Source organism: Anguilla anguilla, chromosome 19, assembly GCF_013347855.1.
Source record: "Anguilla anguilla isolate fAngAng1 chromosome 19, fAngAng1.pri, whole genome shotgun sequence".
NCBI lineage: Eukaryota > Metazoa > Chordata > Actinopteri > Anguilliformes > Anguillidae > Anguilla > Anguilla anguilla.
In genome coordinates, this window is record NC_049219.1 from 12,465,080 (window position 1) to 12,487,960 (window position 22,881).

A 22,881-nucleotide genomic window follows, 5' to 3' on the forward strand; every position below is an offset into this window, starting at 1 on the left:
CAAAAGCTTTGTACTACTCTTTATCAAACGAAGATTCACAAAACTTGACAAAATAATCTCCACAGAATATTTATTACAGTATAACAAATAATTGTGAAAAGATGTGCCAGTGTTAACAACTCCATAAATATTGTATTCTCTATCTGTATTTACATAGTTCATTATAGTGTTAAACAGTCAAACGGTTGCCACGTCGTTCACTTCCTGTGTCGTTAACACAAAAAACCACATTTTTATTTTTATATTTTTGAAACTATAGCTCTCCATGCTAGTTTTATGAATGAAGTAAAAACACATTTCTTCTTTCTGATTAATATAGGTGTGCTTAAGGTGGAACTACATAATGAAACACGGTTTCCGCTTTCAGAGGACTGTTTTAAAGGGTGCACTAATAGACTACACATGATGCTGTAGAGAAGGTTCAACCGGAGAAATGACCGCTAAGATTACCCGCAGTGTTGAACAGTGTGGATCAGTACATTTATGATCAGTTGGGTGTATGTAGCAGTGTGATTAGGAGCAGGTTGTAGACGATCATGGCTCGAGTTGTGAAAACGCTGCGCACTCTTCGAAACCACTGGAAGAAGTCCACGTTTGCAGGGTGCGTCTTGTCTTACGGCGGGCACTGGCTATACGGAAAACACTGGTAAAAACATGGCTCGATTGTTTGGTTAGATATTGGTTTTAACGTCTAGACCCGCAATTCTGTAGAGCGAATGGTGACATGGTAGATACAACTAATTACTAAATTGTTAATTGTATTTTTTTTCAGTGACAATGTGCTACGAAGAGAAGCCTGCCTGGAGGCCAGGGTGAGATTTAACTAGATATTATATACCGTCAGTTACTGTACTTTCAAGCTTGACAATTCTACCTGCATGCCATTAATGTGAGATACATAGCTGTCTGTGTTCAAGTGTGTAACACGGTGCCTGACTGGCCAGTCTTAAGACGCGATTTCGGACGGTTCCGTTCTTGCCTGCTGATCACGTTGCGTTTCCTCAGGAGTTCGGCCGCCAGCTGATTTCACCGCAGGAGCAGCTGAAGAAAGCCACGGTCATCCTCAATCCGGCTGCCTGCAGTGGGTGAGAGCGTTTCTCGACACGCCGCAGTTTACCACATTAATTATTTTCATAAGTAATGGATGCGTCAGTCCGAATGGCTGAAGGGAGCCCACTGTCAGCATGTGCAGATGATGCAAAGATCAGCGCAGCTACTGGTCTGGACTGACATTCCTGAACAAGCACTTCTGCTTGAGCTCTGCTATTGGCTCTAGTGGCTTCCTCTTTGTGAGTGATATGACTGTGTGGGGCATCCAGCCCCACCTGCCTGGTCTTAACAAACGCTCACCCTGGAAGGGCTCAGAACTGTTCCTCCTACTCTTCCTCTCAGGAAAGCCAACAGTCTGTTCGAGAAGAATGCAGCCCCCCTGCTACACCTGGCTGGCATGGACGTGAAAGTTGTGAAGGTAAGGTGTGTGTGTCCTCGTGTGTGTCAGTGTGCGCATGCGTGTGTGCACGCGCGTGCACCGCTGATATAAAACGTGTGTGCTTACACCCCTGCAGACGGACTACGAGGGTCAGGCTAAGAAGCTGATGGAGCTGATGGAGCAGACTGATATGCTGATTGTTGCCGGGGGCGATGGAACTCTGCAAGAGGTGTCATGGCAGCACGTTCACGTTTCCTGTCACCTGTGCACCAGTGCACTAACGTGTCTTATTTACAAACAGCTTCCAAACTCTTTTATTCAAACAATTTGCAATGTAATTCAGAGTATTCAAATAAATATACTCCAAAGGAAAAAATGTGTTTTATATTTTAATATGGACCCTTATAAGTAAACACATTTTAAAGTACTGAAACAAATATCACTTCCAAAGTAAATATATGCTGTTATGCAAAAATATAATTATATTCAGGGACTTCCAGAATGATTTATGAGTATTTAAATGTTTATAATGACCATATTCTTGGATGTAGGACTCACCTCATGGACCTGGCTTGTAACTCACATTTACCAGGCTGAAGATCCTCCACAAGGGAAAGCTTTTAGCCCTGAAGTAGCTGAACGGTGTCACATCAATGACACCGTGTCCTTGTTTGAAAATAAGTTACTTTTCAGAAAGCATGTTTAAATCTGTATATACCCCAAGTTTAGTATTTCCCCACTGACTCAAGATCTGTATTGGTGCTCAGATATGGGTAAGCACACTGACCCTCCCTCTGTTTGTCCCTCTATGCAGGTGGTCACAGGATTGCTGCGTAGAACTGATCAGGTAAGTTAAGACTCCGGAAGACATTTTGGCTATCAGAAATGTTGTCTTTGAAATCTGTGTAGCGCAGCACACTCATTCATTAAAAAGCATGAGCATGTGGGATATTAATACTGGCTTTGTGGGCGTTGCTCAAATGCAGGATTCGTACAGTAGCACTCCCATTGGCTTCATCCCTCTGGGTTCCCAGAATTCCTTGAGCCAGAGTCTGCATTTCCAGACTGAAAATAAAGTTAAGTGAGTATCTTGCGTGTGCCCCACAGAAACCGTTCTGCTCAGATGCAAGAAGTGTCTTGCACCTATGAGCTCACACGGACACACATACACTTTTCTCATCAATACCTGCCCCCTTCTCACGACACTCAGACTTGTTTTTTGTGGTGTTGTCAGACACATCACCGCGGCGACGCTGGCAATCCTTCAGGGGAAAACGGTGCCGCTGGATGTGCTGCAGGTCAAGGTGAGTCTGAGGGGTGAAGCCACTCCCCATCTCCAGGAAACTTCCGTTTGCCAAAGCCGATGACTCCAGACTTCCCACCGTCCCAAGACACCCTCTCAATGAGTCTGTGTGAGAAGAACAAGCTTGACACTGAACCTAACTAAGATAAGGGCATTACAGCAGTTGCAAGGAATTGTGGGGATGAGCTAAATCCACAGTGGAGGAATGATGCTGTGCTTCTGCGTTGTGACAGTTTGATGGAAGAGTTTGTGTTTGGTCTGTGTCTGTGTGTGTGCACAGGGGGAGAAGGAGCAGCCGGTGTTTGCCCTGATAGGACTGCGCTGGGGGGCTTTCAGAGATGTGGCCTCCTCCATCAGCAAGTAAGACCTGAGAATGACCATTCACCAGAGTGTAGTAAGACCTGAGAATGACCATTCACCAGAGTGTAGTAAGACCTGAGAATGACTATTCACCAGAGTGTAGTAAGACCTGAGAATGACCATTCACCAGAGTGTAGTAAGACCTGAGAATGACCGTTCACCAGAGTGTAGTAAGACCTGAGAATGACCATTCACCAGAGTGTAGTAAGACCTGAGAATGACCGTTCACCAGAGTGTAGTAAGACCTGAGAATGACCATTCACCAGAGTGTAGTAAGACCTGAGAATGACCATTCACCAGAGTGTAGTAAGACCTGAGAATGATCATTCACCAGAGTGTAGTAAGACCTGAGAATGACCATCTTTTTCCCCCTTTTCAGATATTGGTATCTGGGTCCTTTGAAGACTATGGCAGCGCACTGGTTCAGCACATTAAAGGTGAGAATGTGCTCGTCTCTCCACAGGACCAGTTCTACATCTCTCTCCCTCCCTCTCTTACTCTTTTTTCCTTCCTTGTAATGTATAGGGGTTGATGGTTTTTGTGCCTTGTGTTTTTTTTGTTGTTGTAATGTTATAATAAAGGTGTGTTAAAACTCAAAAACTCTCTCTCTCTCCCTCTCCCCCTCTCTCTCTCTCTCACACACACACACACACACACACACACACACACTTTCCTTCGTTCTCTCAGAGCTGGCCGCAGACCCACCAGGCGTCTCTGTCCTACCTGGCGCCCACGCCCCGCCCCCCAGAGGAGTCCACGACGAAGCCCCCGCGCCCCTCCCTCATCTACCGCATCATCCGCCGACTGAAGAACTACTGGAACCCCCCTGTAGAGGGTAACGCCGCGTGTGTGTGTGTGTGTGTGTGTGTGTGTGTGTGTCCGTCCCACTTTCTTTGTGGGCTGCTGCAAAATCTTTAAAGCTGGGCTGACAGCCTGTCTGTCTGTCTGTCTGTCTGTAGAGCCCCCTAAGGAAGACGAGCCAGAACACTGGGAGGAGCTACAGATCTCCACAGTGGAGCTGTCAATCAAGACCAACAACAGAAACCCAGTCATGAATGTGAGTACTTGTGTGCATACTGTTAAGAATATTGCAATTGTGTGTGTGTGTGTAATGTTTTGTGTTGAATCTGTTTGTGGCCTTCACAGCGCACAGATGACTCCATGCAAGTGTGTGTGGAGCCAGAGACCATGACTGTGGGGGAGTTCATCACAATTGGGTGAGTGTGCGTGCGCGTGTTGGCATGTGCGTGCACTCGGGAGTGAGTGTAGAATGTGTCTGTATGCATTTTGTTATTTCTAAAAGACACGGCTCTGTCTGCTGCCTCTGCAGTGGAGAGAAAGCCCGGGATCCAATGCTGTGCAGCAAGAGCGGGCGTAACCTGGAGGCCAGCGCCTGTATGCTCACCCTGCCCCAGGTCAGTAACTGCCCCATAGTCTGCCCCAGGCCAGCCTCTTCACTGAAAGTGGTGGAGGAGATGTAACTGGTCAAGATAAACCAAAAATATTTTTGGTTCACACCGAATACACAGTTTCAGTTCAATGTCCTGTTCATCTCGACTCACCTGCAGTACTGCTGTTCTCAATCACTCCACAGGAGGGCGCCGGTTTCTACAACATCGACAGCGAGGAGTACGAGGCCATGCCCGTGGAGGTGAGGCTGTTGCCGCGGAAACTGCGGTTCTTCTGCAGCGAGGAACGCAGGCAGCAGCTGCTCTCGGAGGTGCACTGAGGGACCGACGGGCTGGAGAGAAAAGAAGAGAAGGATGGAGAGATAGAGGGATAGCAGAGACAAATGTTGGCACGATGGGACACTGTGATCATGGGCAGGACTCACTGCTGTGTGCAAGGACCACAAGACCCAACCTCGCTCTGCTCTGTGTCCCCATTCATTGGAGACTCAACTCAGAAACTCTAATAAAGGATTAAATGTCAGTGCTGCAGTGGCAGCCAAGCTCTGTTCTCTCCACAGCTACACGTTGCTTCTCTGCACTGTCCGCGGCTGTCAGCGTAAAAGGTTGGAATTGTATGCTGGGTCTGAAGTAACTGAGAAGGTTTTGTCATGTTTAAAAAAAAGAAATTGTGTTAACCAGATATTAAAATGCATTAGTTCTTTGTGGGGTCTTTGTAATTAATATGAGAGAAAAAATTGCTCTGCGGGTATAATTTGTACCCAAAATAATCAGCGTTTTGAGAAGTATTCTAGAGCACAAACTTGAAAACCAAACAATAGCTTAACATATAACATAATATTACATAACATACCTATGGACTAGATCAGCGGTGTCCGATATTATCAGAAAAGGGCCGGTTGGGTGCAGGTTTTTGTTTTAACCCAGCCCTACGACACCCGATTGAACTAATTAACTGATGATGGTCTTCAATCAAGACTAAGTAGAATCAAGTGACTTAGTGCTGGGCTAAAACAAAAGCCTGTGCCCACACAGGCCCTTTCTGGATAAGATCGGACACCCCTGGACTAGACGGTATAAGTCGTTTCTGCTGGCATTTAACATGCAAGACATCACTGTTTATTTCAGTCAGCATTGCGGAATTAACCCAGGAAACTGGTTTAAGGACCAGATAAGTGGTACTTTAGTTTTCTGTTTATGATTCAGAAAATAAAATAAGCCCTTTACTGGGTTTTTGAATGCTGGTACACACACACACTGGATGACATTTTACAGCGCGTAGTGTAGTTAGTAGTATAATTCTACGTGTGCGCGCATATAATAAATGCCTGTAATATAATCTGTGGAAGAGTGCTGTGAACAAGAGGCTATTCTCCACTTCCACACTGATGTGAAACATTGTGGGATACATTTTGATTCCAATAAAACAATGAATAAATAGTTTAATTTGGAACAGGACAAAACTCTGGAAATACTTGGCTACACATATGAAGTATGCCAGCAAGCTCTAACAACATACATTTCATAAATACAGCCTAATTTACAGCCAAAATATCTTACAAGCAGTTTATTATTAATTTAGTAGACTGTTAGTCTTGACGTACAATATTTGTCATAAACTCGACATAGTTATTTTCTAAATTTTACTATAATTGCGGACAAAACGAAATCAAGTTTTTTTTTCTCGCAAAAATAAGCATTGAAATCTGATTGGCTAAAACAGGTGCGTTTCGAAATAGGTTGAACCGGAAGCCCCTGTCATGTGACAAGGAACTGTTGGTCAGCTGATTTTGCGGTTATTTACATTTGCGATTACTTTAAGGAAGTATCTTTAAAAAAGTTGTAGTGCTATTACTCAGTTTATGATTTATAGCATATAAATTATTAAATTAACAAAACAATCCTCGCGTTTATTTCCGAATTCATCCATTCGTTCAACGTAGACTGGTTCTCACGTTGATATCTAACGTTAGCTACACTGGTTTAAAACTCTTCTTCACAGCACAACCATGGCTCTCAGCGATGCAGATGTGCAGAAACAGGTATTTATCATTAAATATTAAACTTATCGTTTTCTGGATTATCAGTAGGTCTCGTTTTATTAGCTCACTAAATGTGCTTTTTGTACTTGCTCGCAACTTTAGCTGTGTAGGCCTACTGTACATTGCTAACTCATCCACTGAGATTTGAGACAGCTGGTGTGTGAAGCCAACATATGTTTTAGTATTGCACTGGCATGTAAATACGGTTAGCTGTGCGATATCATTCTCCCAAACGACAAAAGATCATGCAAGACAACGTAGTACAAAATATGGTAATTTCTCGTGAAATTTAGTCGTCAGGGGCCAAGAGGGTCTGGATAGTAGCCTCTTTGATTAAACAAAATTGCCTGAAAATTTATACACTGAATAATAACTCATGTTTAGACATATGGGCTATGGAATCTACAGAAAACGTTACCGTTGGTATGCAAGTATGGTTGGGAAGCAGGATGCACTCACTTAATTGGGGGGGGGGGGTAAAACAGGCTGGTAGATGAACTCCGCAGTCACAATCTCTATGCTTATGATAAAGTGTTCTTATCGTGTATTAAATAACTGCTTGCATATCTATGTTTGTCGTCAGTCATGAGGCTGTCGTGTGGAGTCAAAATTTGAACGACACGAGCAGGAGACGTGCTATCTGCAACTCTCGTGTCTTCGCTTTTAAACACGAGTGCAGAACACAGGTCCGGTTCGAGCCGTAACTTAAACTCGGCTCGTCATCTCTCTCTCTCGGTCTGTCCCTCCACAGATCAAGCACATGATGGCCTTCATTGAGCAGGAGGCCAGTGAGAAAGCAGAGGAAATTGATGCCAGGGTAACGAGTTCTCTCGCGACAACAGTACACATTTACACACTGAGCTGAGCAGGGATGGCCTCCAGCAAAAGCAGGCACCTTTTGTTCCTCTGGATAAGACTGTACAGTTTACTGGTTACCAGTGGTAAAGCAGACTCAGATGAGTGTAAGCAAGGCGTGTGTGTGTGTGTGTGTAATGTGTGGTTGTCTCTTCCTGCAGGCAGAGGAAGAGTTCAACATTGAGAAGGGTCGACTGGTGCAGACTCAGAGGCTGAAGATCATGGAGTACTACGAGAAGAAGGAGAAACAGATCGAGCAGCATAAGAAAATGTGAGGAGCTTTAACTGGGCACCCCTTGAGTGTGGAGATCCATCGGCAATGCCACATGATTATCACTGCAATGCCGCACCAGGGCTCAAGCTGAGGACAGGAGCTCATGAAAATGAAACGGCAGAGAGAGGCTGTTATTGGCCCAGTCCATATTCTTGACAGGTCACTATGGTTCAAAGGACCAATACGGTGCTGCTGATCAGGGTTTAACCTTTTCCTTCCCACAGTCAGATGTCCAACCTGATGAACCAGGCCCGACTGAAGGTCCTGAAGGCTCGTGATGACATGATCTCGGTGGGTGAGAATGTTCACTTGTGTTAACACCATTGCTAATATTGATAATGGACAGATTTAAAAGGGGACAACTGCCCCTTTCTCACTACCCCTTTCAGGACCTGTTGAACGAGGCTCGGCAGAGGCTGGCCGAAATTGCCAGGGACCCCGCCCGTTACCAGGCCCTGATGGACGGCCTCGTCCTGCAGGTACACTACCCGAGCCGCCGACATCAGTGTGGTGGCATCACCATGGAAACCATGTCAGGAAGTGTTGAGTGTGTTTTATGCACCTGATCTTGCCTGTGTATCTTGAGTTCAGGTAACATCAGTTCCCTGGGAATTGTAGTATATGATGCGTCATCTCTCTCTCTCTCTCTCTCTCTCTCAGGGTTTCTATCAGCTCTTGGAGCCCAAAGTGACGATTCGCTGTCGGGAGCAGGATGTGAACCTGGTGCAGGTGAGAGCTCCGTGGTGTGTCTCAGTGTGACCTTTGACTGTGCCAGAGATGTCTCACCCCCCTCATCTCACTCCGCTGGCTACTGACTGCAGCCCGCATCGGGGGCTTCTGTGGCAACCCCGGTTGTGTTTTCAGATCGACTCAGACTGGCACTTCGCGGGTGTGAAGGTGTGCATGAGTGTGAAACCAATGTTTTGACTGTGTGTGGGTGTGTGTGTGTGTGTGTTTCAGACGGCTGTGCAGAAGAACATTCCCATTTACCAGGCGGCTGTGAAGAACAACATCAATGTCCAAATCGATCAGAACAACTTCCTGCCTTCGGGCATGTACGAGCACCCTGTTTGTTTGTCTGGAAATTTCTGTTAGAGAAAATGACAAAATAACCCAAACTGTAGAAAGCAAAAACCTACTCCCATTTTGTCAGTCTGTCCACCTACAGTCTGCAGATATTACCTAACGGCACTGTGTGTGTGTGTGTGTGTGTGTGTGTGTGTGTGTGTGTGTGTGTGTGTGTGTGTGCGTGTGTGTTTCAGCTCGGGAGGCATTGAGATCTATAATGCTGATCGCAGAATTAAGGTGTCCAACACCCTGGAGAGCAGACTGGATCTCATTGCCCAGCAGGTACAGGACAAGGGGGGGATGGAAGGGTTACAGATCTCCCTTAAAAACAACAAGGAAGAGTAGTCGGCCCCTGAAATGTCTCTTAATTTAAACAGATTTTCAGAGCCAAAGCTGTACAGGAGTGGTTTTCAGGGTGGGGATAAATTCACATGTACCTGGCCCCTTATGCTGTAGTTTAAACATGTTCCTGTAGGCTCTGACAGCCATTTTCCTAACAGTTCTGCAGACCTGCAGTTTGACCGTATGCATGTGAGCAGAATAAGGCTCTGTGCAGGGCCTGGTTCTGAACGGGCTTTTCCTCTGCTCTTTAGATGATGCCTGAAATCCGAGTGGAGCTGTTTGGTGCCAACCCGAATCGCAAGTTCATGGATTAATGGATCCTTCGGTTTTCAAAGGCCAAGGGTTTCAAAACCAAAGTACCAAAAGCAACATGCGAAGTTCCTTTAATTACATGGTCAAGATTCAATTTCTGTGTCTCTTTTATAACCTAAAATGAAAAAAAAACCTAGTTTTTTCCCTCTCCATGTTTACTTTTACTTTTTTGTCCAAAGACGAATTAAATGCTGGAAGAACATTCATTTATAGAGTCAAAATCATTCTGCTTCTCATCAAAGCTGTTGTTTGAGCCTCAAAATCCACCAATTCAGGTCCAACTAATAGAGACTGTAGCTGCTTTAATGCTGATAAGACTTGAGGGTCCCATTTGAGTCTCCATTTCAGGGGGTTTCCCTGTTTGAAAGGTCTGTGGCCCCGCCATGAGCTCAGGGAATATTGGAGCCCATAATTACAAATGGACCTGAATATTTTATGTGCCTGAGGTTTTGCATTTACTGCAACCGTTCTATTGATTCTGATTGACTGTGACTTCATGTGTTGAGCTTTGTGCACCTGAATGCAAGGCATGTATTAAAATAGTTTTTTTTTAAAAGCGTGAATTTTTTTTTAACCATTGTCTCCAGATGTAATGATGATAATTGTTTCATTGTTGATGCAAATATGAGTGCAGAAGAGTAACAGTCATGTTTGTCCTGTTTTTTGTTTCTATAATTTTTCACTCACTCATAAATACATACTAATGTTCGATGTAGAGAAGAGGCTAGTCAAGCCTCTCTCAGTATTCTAGCCCAGTACCACAAGGCAAGGTAATGACACTACCTTTGACTTACCACTAGGTGGTGGAAAATTGCTGAGTAACAGCAGTGCAATGACATCACCTGAGCAGCAGCTGTTCTTGCTGGGGGTTTCGAACATTCCATAACAGCAGAACCACACCAGTGCTATCCAACGGGGATGTCCTGTAGCTCAAAAAAAAGAAGGGTTTAGACAACTGAATGATTGGGGCTGACAGCCCTCGTGTTTGTGAGGAGCACTACGAGATCTTACGTGCAAACTCAGACCCTTCAACCAATCGGAAAGATAGACAAGCTGTGACATCACACAGCACAGCCGCCTCTCAGAATTCCTTGATGCTGTTTCTGAACGTACCACACAACATGCCCCCAAACCAGAAAAAATAAATGAATAAATAATAAGCAAATAAAAAGCACACTACAAACAACATTGCAGTCCATGTTTTCACCTGTAAATGATCTAGTTATCAAAATGAATTACATGCTTGAATTAAGAGAGGGCGTGTATTAGGAAAACACTGAGTTTAAATCCCCCCAACCAATTTTAACACCCTGAACACAAGCCCGCAATAACCTGCAATCCTATTTTATTGCACAGACATTAAACGTGTTGTAAAACGTGTCATATTTATAGGACCACAGGACCTAATAGTTCTGTCTCACAAATGACTTTTTATTTTTATTTTTATTAGAAATTTGGAAGGTGTGAGCTTTCCCAGAGGCCTTTGTGAACAGCTGCAGTGTATCAAACTGTCAGGTTATTACTGTGAAATAAAAGTAAGGGTGGTTTTCCATGCCCTGCTAGGGTGCTTCAAGAGAAAGCTTTTAAAAATCTGTGATAAAATGACTGTGGCCTCATGATTGGACCCCACCGGGCTTCAGTGCTTGATGGGAACCGTCCAAAGAACTGAGCTCAAGAGTTTGGTTCTAATCTGCTGTGGACTTTGCCTGACGACTTTCAAACTATGACACCCAGAGTGACATAGCATTTAAAAGCCATTTAAGAGCCATTCCAAGAGCACATCAAGCCTAAGATAAAGGTTTCAGTGGCCATATTAGTTGGCTAAGTACCTAGAAGAACCAGCAGCGCTTCATCCTATAGCAAGACAATAGTTCCAAACATACTGCTAAAGCGTTTTTCAAAGACAATAACTGGAAAATTCTTGACTGGCCAGTTGGATGACATTCACCCAACCTGAATCTAATTTAACATGCGTTTCATATTCTGAAGAGTAAAGTAAAGGCATCTAAACTAGCATCTAAAACAATCAGGAGCTGAATATGGCTGGAGTACAGGCATGACAGAGCATCACCAGAGAAGATGCACAGCACCTGGCGATGTCCAGTGGTCACAGATGTCAAGCAATCACATGAAGGATATGCAACAAAGTACTAAACATGACTGCTGTCATTTACATAACATTACTATGTCCCAAACATTATGGTGCCCTGAAATGTATAAAATGTTCTGTCATTTCTACATGTTGAAACCAAAGTGTGTAAAAAATACCCTTAAATAAAAGCTGAAAATGTGCACTTAAACCAAATGTGAATTGTCTGATTACAAATGTAATATTGCGAAGAGCCAAATCTAGGGGATATATATATATATATATATATATATATATGTGTGTGTGTGTGTGTGTGCATTTATTATTTGATGTGATATAAAGTGTAAGCGTCCTGCATAAGCAGCACAGAGGGTGCCTCACAGTATTGCCATTGCTCTCCGGTGATTGCGGGACTGTTTTTACAGCGTCCTTCTAAATAAGGAAGCAGCAGGCCGTTAGACACATGACCACCGGCCCAATTTGGCCCCTGCATCTCTCTCTCTCTCTCACATCTCATGATCGCTCAACACCACCCAATGAAGTCTCTCTCTCTCTCTTTCCCTCTGCATCTCTCTCTCTCTCTCGCGCGCGCGGAGTGACAGCAGTCGCCTGAACCTCCGACAGAGTTGGCATTGCAGTTCAGCTCTTCTTCCGCTCCTGCTGGCTTGCAACTTTTCTCCCTCATACCGTCTCCTACTTTTTTTTTTTTTTTTTTTTGACGGGGCAGCAGGCGGCGAAATCAAGAGTGATGTCACAGATCGATGCGCGTGCCTGGCAAGGTGAAACTGGATTTTGGTGAGTGGTACCCTCCACGACCGGCGTTGCCCTTCCAGAGGCGTGGGAGCTGCGAAACATGGTAATCACCACTACTACCGCCTCAAGCTCTGCCGCTCTCTCTCCGTCCTCTGCTCCACTGTTCTCGGGCTGTCGTTCCATGCCCGAAACCCTGATCTGCCTTCCAAAAATACGCCTCTGCCACCATGCTGAAGGAAGAAAAACAAGAAGAGTGGTATTTTTAGGGCCATTAATTTTGACCACGTACCCCGAAGGTAAACCGGATGGCCATTGCGCAAAGGCTTGCCATCGGTATGTCCTGCGAGGCCAGCACGCACTGGACGTTGACAGCGATTGTTCTCCTGGGGTTCCTGGTGGGGATTGTGTCATCATATCCGATTCCAAGCAGGACTAATGCAACTTCATTGGATGAAAGATGGGAGACCATGTTCTCCCGAACCATTCTGGGGCGCTCAGGAGAGAAATCGAACCTGAACTGGGAGAGTGACTATTTGTTGGGCATCAAGAGAGTGCGGAAGCTTTACTGCAACGTGGGCATCGGATTTCACCTTCAAGTCCTCCCGGACGGCCGGATAAACGGTGTACACAATGACAACCAGTACAGTGAGTTTCGCCCAGAAACGTAACGCAATATACGACGAATATTATGAGCACTAGCGAGTAATTATGACTCCATGCGCCGCATATCCTTGTTATATTTTGCATGATATTTAATCGGCCGCATAGGCAGCATCAGATGTCTCTTAAAGCAAAGACAAATCTATTAAAAAACCTCGTATCCATCAGTGCTAAATATCTTCCCAGGCTCAAACATGACATGAATGCGTGGCCGAATTTAGACGCTAACTTATTTTTACACCGGCTCCTTCTGCGGCACAGAAATGGCTAGTCAGGCACGTCAGAAACTGCATTTATGAGAGATTCCGGTGAATAAAAAAGAACAAAAATCACCCATCGTTTGAAATCTAACAAAGGCCATATATATTCATAATACCAATATGCAAGGTTACACCCTCTCATGTATAGCCTAGTGCATGCTATTGTTTCCCCGAGTGCAATCGCTGTATTGTGCCGAATTAATTGATTTTTTCCCCTTCTTCAAGTGTATAACTGATGTTTTATCTAACTAGGTCTAATAGAAATCTCCACGGTAGAACGGGGAGTGGTTAGCTTGTATGGGGTGAAAAGTGGCCTGTTTGTCGCAATGAATAGCAGAGGACGGTTGTACGGAACGGTAGGTGTGCAGATTTTATTCTCTCTTATTGTCATGCGGTTTTAGAGGAAGGAGCTGTAACGCCGTCTAATAATTAATGAAGCTTTTGTGCCTTTGTTTGGAATGCAGCCATTAGCCTGTGTTTGAGAGTGCATGAGAGCGCACAGAGTGAATAACGTGATGACAAATCAATTCAGCTGCCCCTTCCGACGTTTAGGCCGGTTATCATCATAATTATAATAACCGATTCAGACCGTGTTCTGGTTTGTGCCGTCTTCGTTCATGTGTATTACTAATTTGTGGTTTCTTTTATAAAGCAAAACAATGCAATGTCCACGTTTGACATGCATATGAAAACCACTGGCGATAAATACTTAATACATATGCATTATTAATCGCAAAGCTGTATAGTAGGCTATTGATGATAATTGGTGGTAACAGTGGCTCATATCGTGATGTGTAGTCGAATTACAAGTGCTTTTATTTATAATGACGTAATTTGTCGTTGAAAAAAATGAGAACGTTTAAATAGATTCGATTAATTCGTGCATTAGGTTGAACAGTGCACATGTATTATATTCACAGCATTTCAGGGGAATTTTTTTTTTTTTTTTTTTGCATTTCAGGAGAAATGTAGGCCTACGTTTAGTGTCCTCACGTAATTCAGATATGTCTCTGCTCTGCTCCAACTGATGACATGAGATCCAAATATATTTGTTTTAATTGCTAATTGATTCGATTTTGTTTCTTGAATAAGGACGGCCTATCTGTCTACGTGGTCTGACACTATCAGTGAAATCTAAATAGAAGCTTTCCTGTAAGAATTTAAAATCGAAACGCAAACAGGGAAAAGGAGACGATATAATTAATGGCAACTGTTACCCGTACACTTAAAATCTATGGTGACAAATTACAAGACTCTGAGACAATTGCATAGCCAGAGACGTGTAGCTAGTTTAAAGAATGAATGTGTTTCAGGGAGAACAACGCACTTTCTGAACTATGGATAAATGAAATCCTCAACCTGACGTTTGCGCAGCCGAATGCCGACCACTACGCAGCTGCAGTTTATCATCTGAAAATGACACGCACCCATTCTGACCCGGGGCAGATCACCAAATCAGAAACCCTTTATTCCACAAATACCTGACAGTAAATTGCCGGAGAATGTGATTAGTGTGTAAAAATTAAACAACTCCAATGCTTAAAAAAAACAAAACAAAAAAACATTGCTGTGACCGGCTAATTGCGTGAATTGTGTCAATCACAGTGAATTAATGCGTAAGGCTTTCATTTGTAGACACTTTTGCAACAGAAATAGGTTAAACTAGCATTGTGCGAGCTTGGATTTGTCCCATCTCGGTTTTTGGGATGATTGTGCTGTGTAGCCGTGCCGTGGGTGACAGATGTGTGATAAGAACATGCCATTAAACATGGGTTAAATTTCTGTTTTAAACTGGTCACACAAAGTCATAGTATACACACACACAGGCAGACTGCACTTCATGATAAATGAGGGCTTACCACTGGCTAATTTGGATGACAACCTCTTAACAGGATAAATGCCGTTGCCTGCTCTGCAACATATAGTAGAATTTCCTCTTGCCATTACATTTAATTCGACAAGCCAAGCGCTGTAAGCTTTATGCCCTTGACAGATTTACTGGCAACAGACCACTGGCACTACAGGTGCCACCGTGCTTTAGCCTTGGAGTGTGGGTAAAGGAAGATGGCATTCAAAAAGTTGGCAGTGACACAGGAGGGTTAACCAGTTCCCACTGGGAGGTATGGCCTGTCAGGGGGACCCACTCACAGTCATCACTCAAGCCTACTTTACTACTTCTTGCTTTTCAACTTCAGAGACACATGCCCGGACCCCCTGTACATGTGACATGTATGTCCATATGCCTGGGCTCATCTGGTCCCTACAGCTATGTCTGCCTCCATCTCCCAACTGCCAACTGGAACTGACAGCGGTGGACCATGGGAAGGTCACTCCTGGGCCATTACCCAGGTGGCAGTGCGTGGCAGCGCTGCGATGAACAGCCCACAGAAATTATGTATATTGTAAATAATTAACATCACAAATACGTGATTAGAATGTTCTTAGCTGAACATTCTAATGCTGATGTAACAATCACAACTGGTAACTGAAAGCAGTGGAGTTCTAGAACACTGACACTGAATTTTGCAACAAAAAAAAGACTTTGCAAAAAACCTACTCTTCAAAGTGTTAAATATGGTTAGTCTGTATTAAGAGGAAATTCCACTATCTGTTGTATTTATTTATTTGTTGGCGTAGAGAAAACAATATTTGAAAGTTCTCATACTTGGGCAGCGGGATGAATGTTAAACCATGTTTAATGTCAGGCATGAAGAATTATAAATTTAAGACAGCAGATGTGTGTGTTTGTGTATATATGTGCATTTAGGTGGTCCTGCATGTACGAGCACCCTTGTACACGTGTGCAAGCATGTACATCCCACACGCCTAGCTGTACCTGGCGTGTTCTGAGCTCTCATGGTCTCTGTTATTCTCCGACTGACCAATCCCGCGCAGGATTCACACCCAGTCTGTTCCACCCCCCCCACCCCCACCCCCCTCCCCCCGGCTGTTCCGCAGGCAGTCTTCCGCGACGAGTGCAAGTTCAAGGAGACCCTCCTGCCAAATAACTACAACGCCTACGAGTCTTCCCTATACCGCGGCTTCTACTTGGCCCTCAGCAAGCACGGGCGGGCGAAGAGGGGAAACAAGGCCACCACCGCCATGACAGTCACACACTTCCTCCCGCGAATATAGGCAAAGCGCGCAATAAATCATTCATTTGCACATGTGGACATTCTCCCAGGTAATATATATATATATATATATATATATTCATGCAAACTGTCTGCAAAAAAAGCTCTATAGAGTGATATTTATTCTGTCTTTATCTGTATATTTGGGTAGGCGACTCTTAGACCTGTATCCAAACTGTGCTGCTGCTCTTTAATTTGGGTCCTCCCCCCACTCCCCCCACTCCCCCCCTCCCCTCCCCTCCCCTCCCCTCCCCCTGGGTGGTGCTGACTGGCAGAGACTTGGCCCTGTCGCTGGTGTGACTGAGACGCTCAGCTTTAACAGGAGTCAAACAGATGATTATTACCTCACAAAGAGCTGTGACCCCCCCATACCTCCCCAACCCCCCCAACCCCCCCCCCCCCCCCACCCCCACCCCCCCACAGGGGAAAGCACAGAGCTCGGCTGTCCTTTCCTATCTTTCTCTCTGCCTCCCCCCCCCTCTCCGCCCCCCCAACCCCCCTCAGCTGTAGCGATGAAACTAAAGCACTTTAGATGCACTTCCCCCCCCAGGCGGCCATAAGACGGTGCTTTTTACCTTCCCAACTCCCTGATCAAACCCGAAGACACATTTCCCTGTCCAAAGCTGTCAAAATTCACATTTCTTTTTGCTCAATTAAAAGAAGATACCACAGTAGGTACTCTTACCTCAGATGTTCAGCCGAAGAAAAAAACATTACAGGGACTGTAAACTTTCCAGTCTGGACCATCCTGTCAGAAAATCAAAAAGGCATTCAATAATAATAATACATTACAGGTATAATAATAATAATAATTAGCGCTTGGTCTAATGGGCATGGTTTAGTGCTGAGCACACTAGTAAGCTCTGCTAATCACCTGACTAAAGGAGCCCTTCCCTCCTCCCAGCTCCTCTATGCGGCATGTCTGACAGCAAACTGACAGCAGCCCAACACTGCAGCCATGACAGGATGCCATGCCCAACATCAAGTATAGAGAGAGAGAGGGGGGATGAGAGAGAGACAGAGAGAGAAAGGGATAGAGAAAGAGAGATAGAGAGGGAGGCAGTAAGAGATGAAATGAGTGTGAAGGGCAGAATGCTCAGCTCAGCGCTGCTACCCTTTTGTACTACGTATTCTGTCTACTTGAATGCACAGAACCCCCCTCCCTGCATCCCGCACCCCTTCCCGGGGGAAATGCCCTGCTGGAGAGACAGAAAAGGAGCGGGCCTATTTTAATCCGGCAGTGACTTTATCAGACGCTCCGCGCGCGCCCGCTGTTTATTTAGCTCGGCAGGTATGTGGGTCCCGCCAGGACGACGGGGCCGCTCTCTCTCCCCCTCTCCTCTCCCTCTCCCCCCCGCCCCCACCCGGGAAGGTCAGCTGTCGCTGTAAAAACCTGCAGGGCTGAGGGAAGGCCTTGAGATTCCCGCCGTGGCCGAGAGCTTCCCTCCCCCCCCCACCGGGTTTCGATCCGGATTTACGGCCGGGTCACGGCCTCGCCCCCCCTCGGAGCGAAACCTGTCCGTCTGTCCTTCCGTTGGCTCTTAAAACCCGCCCCCCCCCCCCCCGCCCCATGCCCTTTCCTGACTTTAGCGACTCCTTTATGCACAGCTGAGTGAACGAGCGGCAGGCGCTGTTGCCGTGGCGTTAAGCTGAGACACACCGGGCTCACTGTAGGCTTGTTTATCTGCGTTCACTCTTAATGCTCGTTCTTGTGCGTTTCTGACCGGACGGGGGAGAGGCAGCGCTGCTCCTGCATCCGCCCTGTTTCCAACGATCAGTCACAAAGCCGCCATCGGCTGCCACTCCCGCGAGCCTGTCCTGCAGCTGCCCTCGAACCCAGGAAAGAGGGCTGGAATCCGCCGTCTTTCTGAGGGTTCCTGGTCCCAGCGAAGATCGGGTATCGGCCCAGAAAGCCTACTCCAGCAGGCGGGAACTGTGCTTCTGGCTTCTCGTGACCTGTTCTGCTTTAACCTGCTGGTGCTCCTCTGGCGTGCACAGGGCCTGAATATGAGTGTGCAGGGCTCGCTGCAGGCCCGATGCAGCACGCAACAAGGCCCAGTCACCGGAGGACCTGGTGTTCCCAGAATGCCCTGCTTCTGCAGCAACTGCTGAATAATTCAGTGTTGCTGAAGAAGCACCAAGCCTAGTCCCCCAAGACTCTCTCTAGTAAAAGGTCCTGGAAGCACAGTTTGCCACTTGTCTCCTACAAGTTTTTTGCTTAAATTAAGACATAAATCACTGGTTGATTTGGCTTGAATCAGCACCTACAATTGGAGGGCTACCAACACAATATTCATCGGAAGTACTATTGCAAAAAAAATGCACGTCCCTAGAATTTGGGGTAAACTTAACTCAACTCGGCCAGATATATAATACCATAACGTTATGAGCCGGACCAGTGAAGCAAATCCGGGGCTAAATTGACCTTTCGTAGCAGGGGTGTGTGCGCACTGGGGCACAATTCCACTTTCGGCAGCATACGGATATTCATGGAAGTAGCAGTTCAGCTGTCTAAGTTTGCCCTCTTGTGACTAAAAAAATCCATTACATCCATTTAAGAGGCAGTTTTTAAACTAGGGAGAATAGTAATCGGAGGCAGTACAAACGTAAAGTAATTAAAGTGCTGTAAGGATATGTAGCCAGACAAGTGAGACTAAGGAACCAGGCTGGTACGAGAAAATCTGGCAAAAAAAGCCCTCATTTGGAGGTAAAACCACATCCTTTAGTGGTGTTACCAAAAACCTCTTTAAAACATTTTGTGCTGTCTGGGAATCATTTTTTCCCCATAAATCTTAAAAATTTCCTCTAGCAGTGATGTTATTTTGGTACGAACAGCACACCATATAAGTGACCTGATTTTTCTCACATTGAGAACATTATAGTTCTACCACAAGAGGGTGATTTTTGCCAATAATGATTCTTTCGCACCTAGTCTGGGTGGAGGCAACCTGACCTAATTATTATTATTATTTTTTTAGAAATACAAAAGGAAATATAAAAATAAGGCAGAAAAGATGGCGGCTTTGAGATTCAAACAGCAGCTTCAGGAACAGCAAAGCCTGTACCCGGCGTTGGTCAGAAACTGGTGCCACTTGCTTGAAATGAAAACCGGTGTTTAAACTGTGCCGTACCATATGTAGTAGTCCTTTAACTTCAGCAGGCGTCAGAACAGGCTGATCACATTGTCTTGGTCAACGTGGGGACTGTGTCTCCTAGCAACACGTGGAACTCACTGAAAGGAGGCTCCGGAATGTTGAAGCTAAGCCCCGCCCCCATAAGCCTGTCTTTTCCCCGAGCGGAAATGAGGGCGTGTCCCGGTCGCGTGCGGATGCGTTCTGACTAATGAAAGGACCGCACGCTGGGGCACGATAAGGGGATGAGACTCCATCCTTTTTATACCCCTCCCCTTTCTCCACATCGTCCTGTTACACGCCACTTCTAAATTAGACGTGCGATGCCATTGGCTGTGGAGAGGAAGGTGATGTCAGTGTAATTGGTTTGTGTGTCATCTTTTGTGTGTGTGTACGCATGTGTGTTTGTTCATTTTTGTTGGTCCATGTGTTTGTGTGTGTGTGTGTGTCTACATGTGGGCATTTATGTCCATGTGTGTGTGTGTGCATGTGTGTGTGTATGTACGTATATCTGTGTGCGTGTGCCTGTGTATGTGTACAGGAGTGTGCGTATGCATGTGTATGTGCGTATGTGTTGTGTGTAAGTACGTATACGTGTGTGTGTGTGTGTGTGTGTGTGTGTGTGTGTGTGTGTGTGTGTGTGTGTGCGTATGTGTGCGCTTTCCTCAGCTAAGGGCATCGCACTCCCAGCAGTTCCCCTCCTCTTGGTTAACATATACCTCACCTTCTGCCTTAGTTCCAATTTGTAATGATGATTGTAAATGAAAAGAAACAGACTTCTCCAATCATGTGTTTCTGAAAACTAATGATGCTGAGAATGCTGATGATGATTACGATGATAGTGATGTTAAGACGACTTATATAAAATATAAAATGGTTTCCTTTTATTTTTGTACGTATGTGCTGTGCACAGCAGTCTACTGTAAACTGTACTGAACTAACAATAAAATGTTTGTTTTTTATGGGTTGGTCCAGTGCTTTTTAGATTTTGTGTGTTTTATTTTGAAATACTGGTCCTAAAATACATTTCTCATTATTGTGGCTATGATTTTGTTAATGATGGTGTTTTTTTATTTATTATTAGTAAAGATTTTACACAGCATATTCAGTCTAAGGTTGTTTAGGCTTTTATAAACATGAATGTCCTTAATTAAGCAGAATAATGCAATCTGGCTGTTTATTCCTTCTCTTGAGGGTGATGTGATGCAAATTCATATTCCAAAAGGAGTAAATATGTATGAGTGCTCTCCGAAGGGCATTCCAAAGCACTAGAGCTGAATACTTCAGTGTTTGTGTTTCAGGGATGGTAGAGGTTAAGTAAAAAAAAAAGCCCTTTCATTAAAAAAATATAATTAATATTAATATTGATAATGATACTACTAATAATAATAATAATTACAGATGACATCATTAGGTCTGAATATTAATGCATGTGTAGGCTTGGATAGTCTTGTTTTTCAGCACTGAAAAAGTGGGTGTCAAAGGCACCTCAAAGTTAAGCAAACCTGGCTTGCATCCATTTTGTGTTTCGAGGCTGGATGTGAACCTACCCATGTGTGCACAGTGAAAGAAGCAACATTTTGAGATCTTTTATTTAAACTCGAAAACCCTACTATATGATAAAATGTGAATGTATCCCCACCCCTCCACCCCCCAAAGACAGTTAATGGTATGTGACCTCAAAAGGAAACACTGTAGTCTTCACAAAGTAACACCACTAGATGCCATTACATATAACTTTAAAAATAATAAATTGCACAGCAAAGCCAGAATCCACTGCAAAAAATAAACAAATCTTAACAAGCACTTTAGTCTCATAATTAGTTTTAAAATCTTATTTCTATTACTTTTTGGTAAATAAGATAAAAAGATTGTCAATGGGGTGACAATTTCACTTGTCAAGAAAAAAAAAACAAGCGGTTTTCTATTTGAGAGAAAGAAATAAGATTAAGACATACTTTTTTGCAGTGTTGTTGAGAGCTCTTTAAAATATCAGTACAGATGTTTAAATCAAAGGACTCACCTTCCCCAGCCCCGATCCCATTTAAGAGAAAAGAATGACGAGACAAAGTTGGATTTCAGTATCCATTTTGCTCTGGTAACACCAAATTCTATTTATTAGAACTTTACAAAGACTACAAAATTCTTCAGATGAATTAAATCACGGTCTCTGACTATTTACACGATATGTTACATAAAAATGTACAAAATATAAAACATTCAAAGACAAATGTTTCACCAACAAAGAGAAAAAAAAAAGTTTCCCCCCCACCCCCCGAACCCAAAGTAGTAAACTGTGTGCTCACTGAGATGTAACGTAATTGCAAAAAGTAGGAAATACGTAACTTGGTTGAAATACCTATGACGGCTTACACAGGTTTAGTTAGGAACAGTCTCACATAACTGTAAAACGTTTGGTCAAGGGAGGCAACGGGATTAGAAATAATATTCATATCTGTGGTCTGTTAGTTTTTGATGTCTCGACTTGAACTAGACTGTAGGTTACATTACTGATTCAGAATCATCTGCACCAACCCTGATCCTAGGACCAACACATCTGCCCAAAGAGCTAAAACTTGTCCAGGATGAACAACGAACGTCAAGGGGGTCGTGTTTTGTCAGCAAAGGCTTACAAGTCAAGCACGAGAAACAGGACTATCCTGAGGTTTTAACCCCGTCGAAAGCATCTGTTTTTTGACAATCTGTAAACTGTTTTTGAAAATGATCTGCGGTTTTTTGAGCTGACTTCACAGCACCAGTTGCTCTGTGCCATCTAGCGTCAGTAGGCCAGATTCTTCACCGGCCACCAGTGGTGTGTCAATAACTGGTAGCCATTTAGGAACTTCACTATTCAAAATGTTGTGGCTGAAAGTGAATACTGATTATTCCTAACTGATCATTCCCTAGTTGCCTTAAACGCACAGTCAGGCAAAGTGAACTGATCAATGTTTTAACACGTTTCACCATGTAGAGATTCCACTGAAAACAGCACGGACAGAAACTTGGCTTGTGTCCTATTTTTTTTTTTTTTGTATGTGCATCTACGTTCGATTCAAAATGATAATACTAAAATAATACTAATAATAGATACCGTAGACTGTGTACGGTAGATCGACTGACCCCCAGGCTCTGCTCCTCTCTACAGTAGTTGAGCTGACTTGCATGAATGTTGCAGTTTTTTAGACGGTCCATCTCCTGCATAGGCAAAACAGCCGTGATCACAAACACTGCGCACCGATCTCTAACTGCCCGCTGGTATGCATCTCTCATACGTATTTACCTTTTTGTTTTTTTGTTTTGGAAAGCGGAGGAATTTCCAGCAAGTTAAGCGTGATGTTAACACCGAGACGGAAGAATGCATCTCTGATTCACTGTGCAATACTTCATATTTACAATTTTCCCCCAACCCCAAAGAAGACTGTGCAAAACCCAAACCAGCATTTTTTTTGTTTGTTCCATA

General features: G+C 44.4%; 3 protein-coding genes across 3 annotated transcripts; all 3 read left to right on the plus strand.

Moving 5' to 3' along the window:
- Positions 1-361: 361 nt before the first annotated feature.
- On the plus strand, positions 362-5,703 carry agk (acylglycerol kinase). The gene is made up of 15 exons (XM_035401857.1): positions 362-646; positions 773-812; positions 1,006-1,085; positions 1,393-1,468; positions 1,566-1,658; positions 2,244-2,276; positions 2,416-2,510; positions 2,664-2,733; positions 3,013-3,092; positions 3,472-3,529; positions 3,780-3,927; positions 4,052-4,149; positions 4,239-4,309; positions 4,423-4,507; positions 4,687-5,703. The coding sequence occupies exons 1-15, from the start codon at positions 537-539 to the stop codon at positions 4,819-4,821; spliced, it is 1,272 nt and encodes a 423-aa protein (XP_035257748.1). The 5' UTR covers positions 362-536; the 3' UTR covers positions 4,822-5,703.
- A 557-nt stretch (positions 5,704-6,260) lies between these two features.
- On the plus strand, positions 6,261-10,040 carry LOC118219044 (V-type proton ATPase subunit E 1-like). Its single transcript, XM_035401858.1, has 9 exons — positions 6,261-6,543; positions 7,295-7,360; positions 7,560-7,669; positions 7,897-7,963; positions 8,062-8,151; positions 8,333-8,401; positions 8,633-8,727; positions 8,935-9,022; positions 9,334-10,040. The coding sequence occupies exons 1-9, from the start codon at positions 6,511-6,513 to the stop codon at positions 9,394-9,396; spliced, it is 681 nt and encodes a 226-aa protein (XP_035257749.1). The 5' UTR covers positions 6,261-6,510; the 3' UTR covers positions 9,397-10,040.
- Positions 10,041-11,861: 1,821 nt separating this feature from the next.
- On the plus strand, positions 11,862-16,508 carry LOC118219045 (fibroblast growth factor 6-like). Its single transcript, XM_035401859.1, has 3 exons — positions 11,862-12,881; positions 13,409-13,512; positions 16,115-16,508. The coding sequence occupies exons 1-3, from the start codon at positions 12,542-12,544 to the stop codon at positions 16,289-16,291; spliced, it is 621 nt and encodes a 206-aa protein (XP_035257750.1). The 5' UTR covers positions 11,862-12,541; the 3' UTR covers positions 16,292-16,508.
- The last annotated feature ends 6,373 nt before the right edge of the window (positions 16,509-22,881 follow it).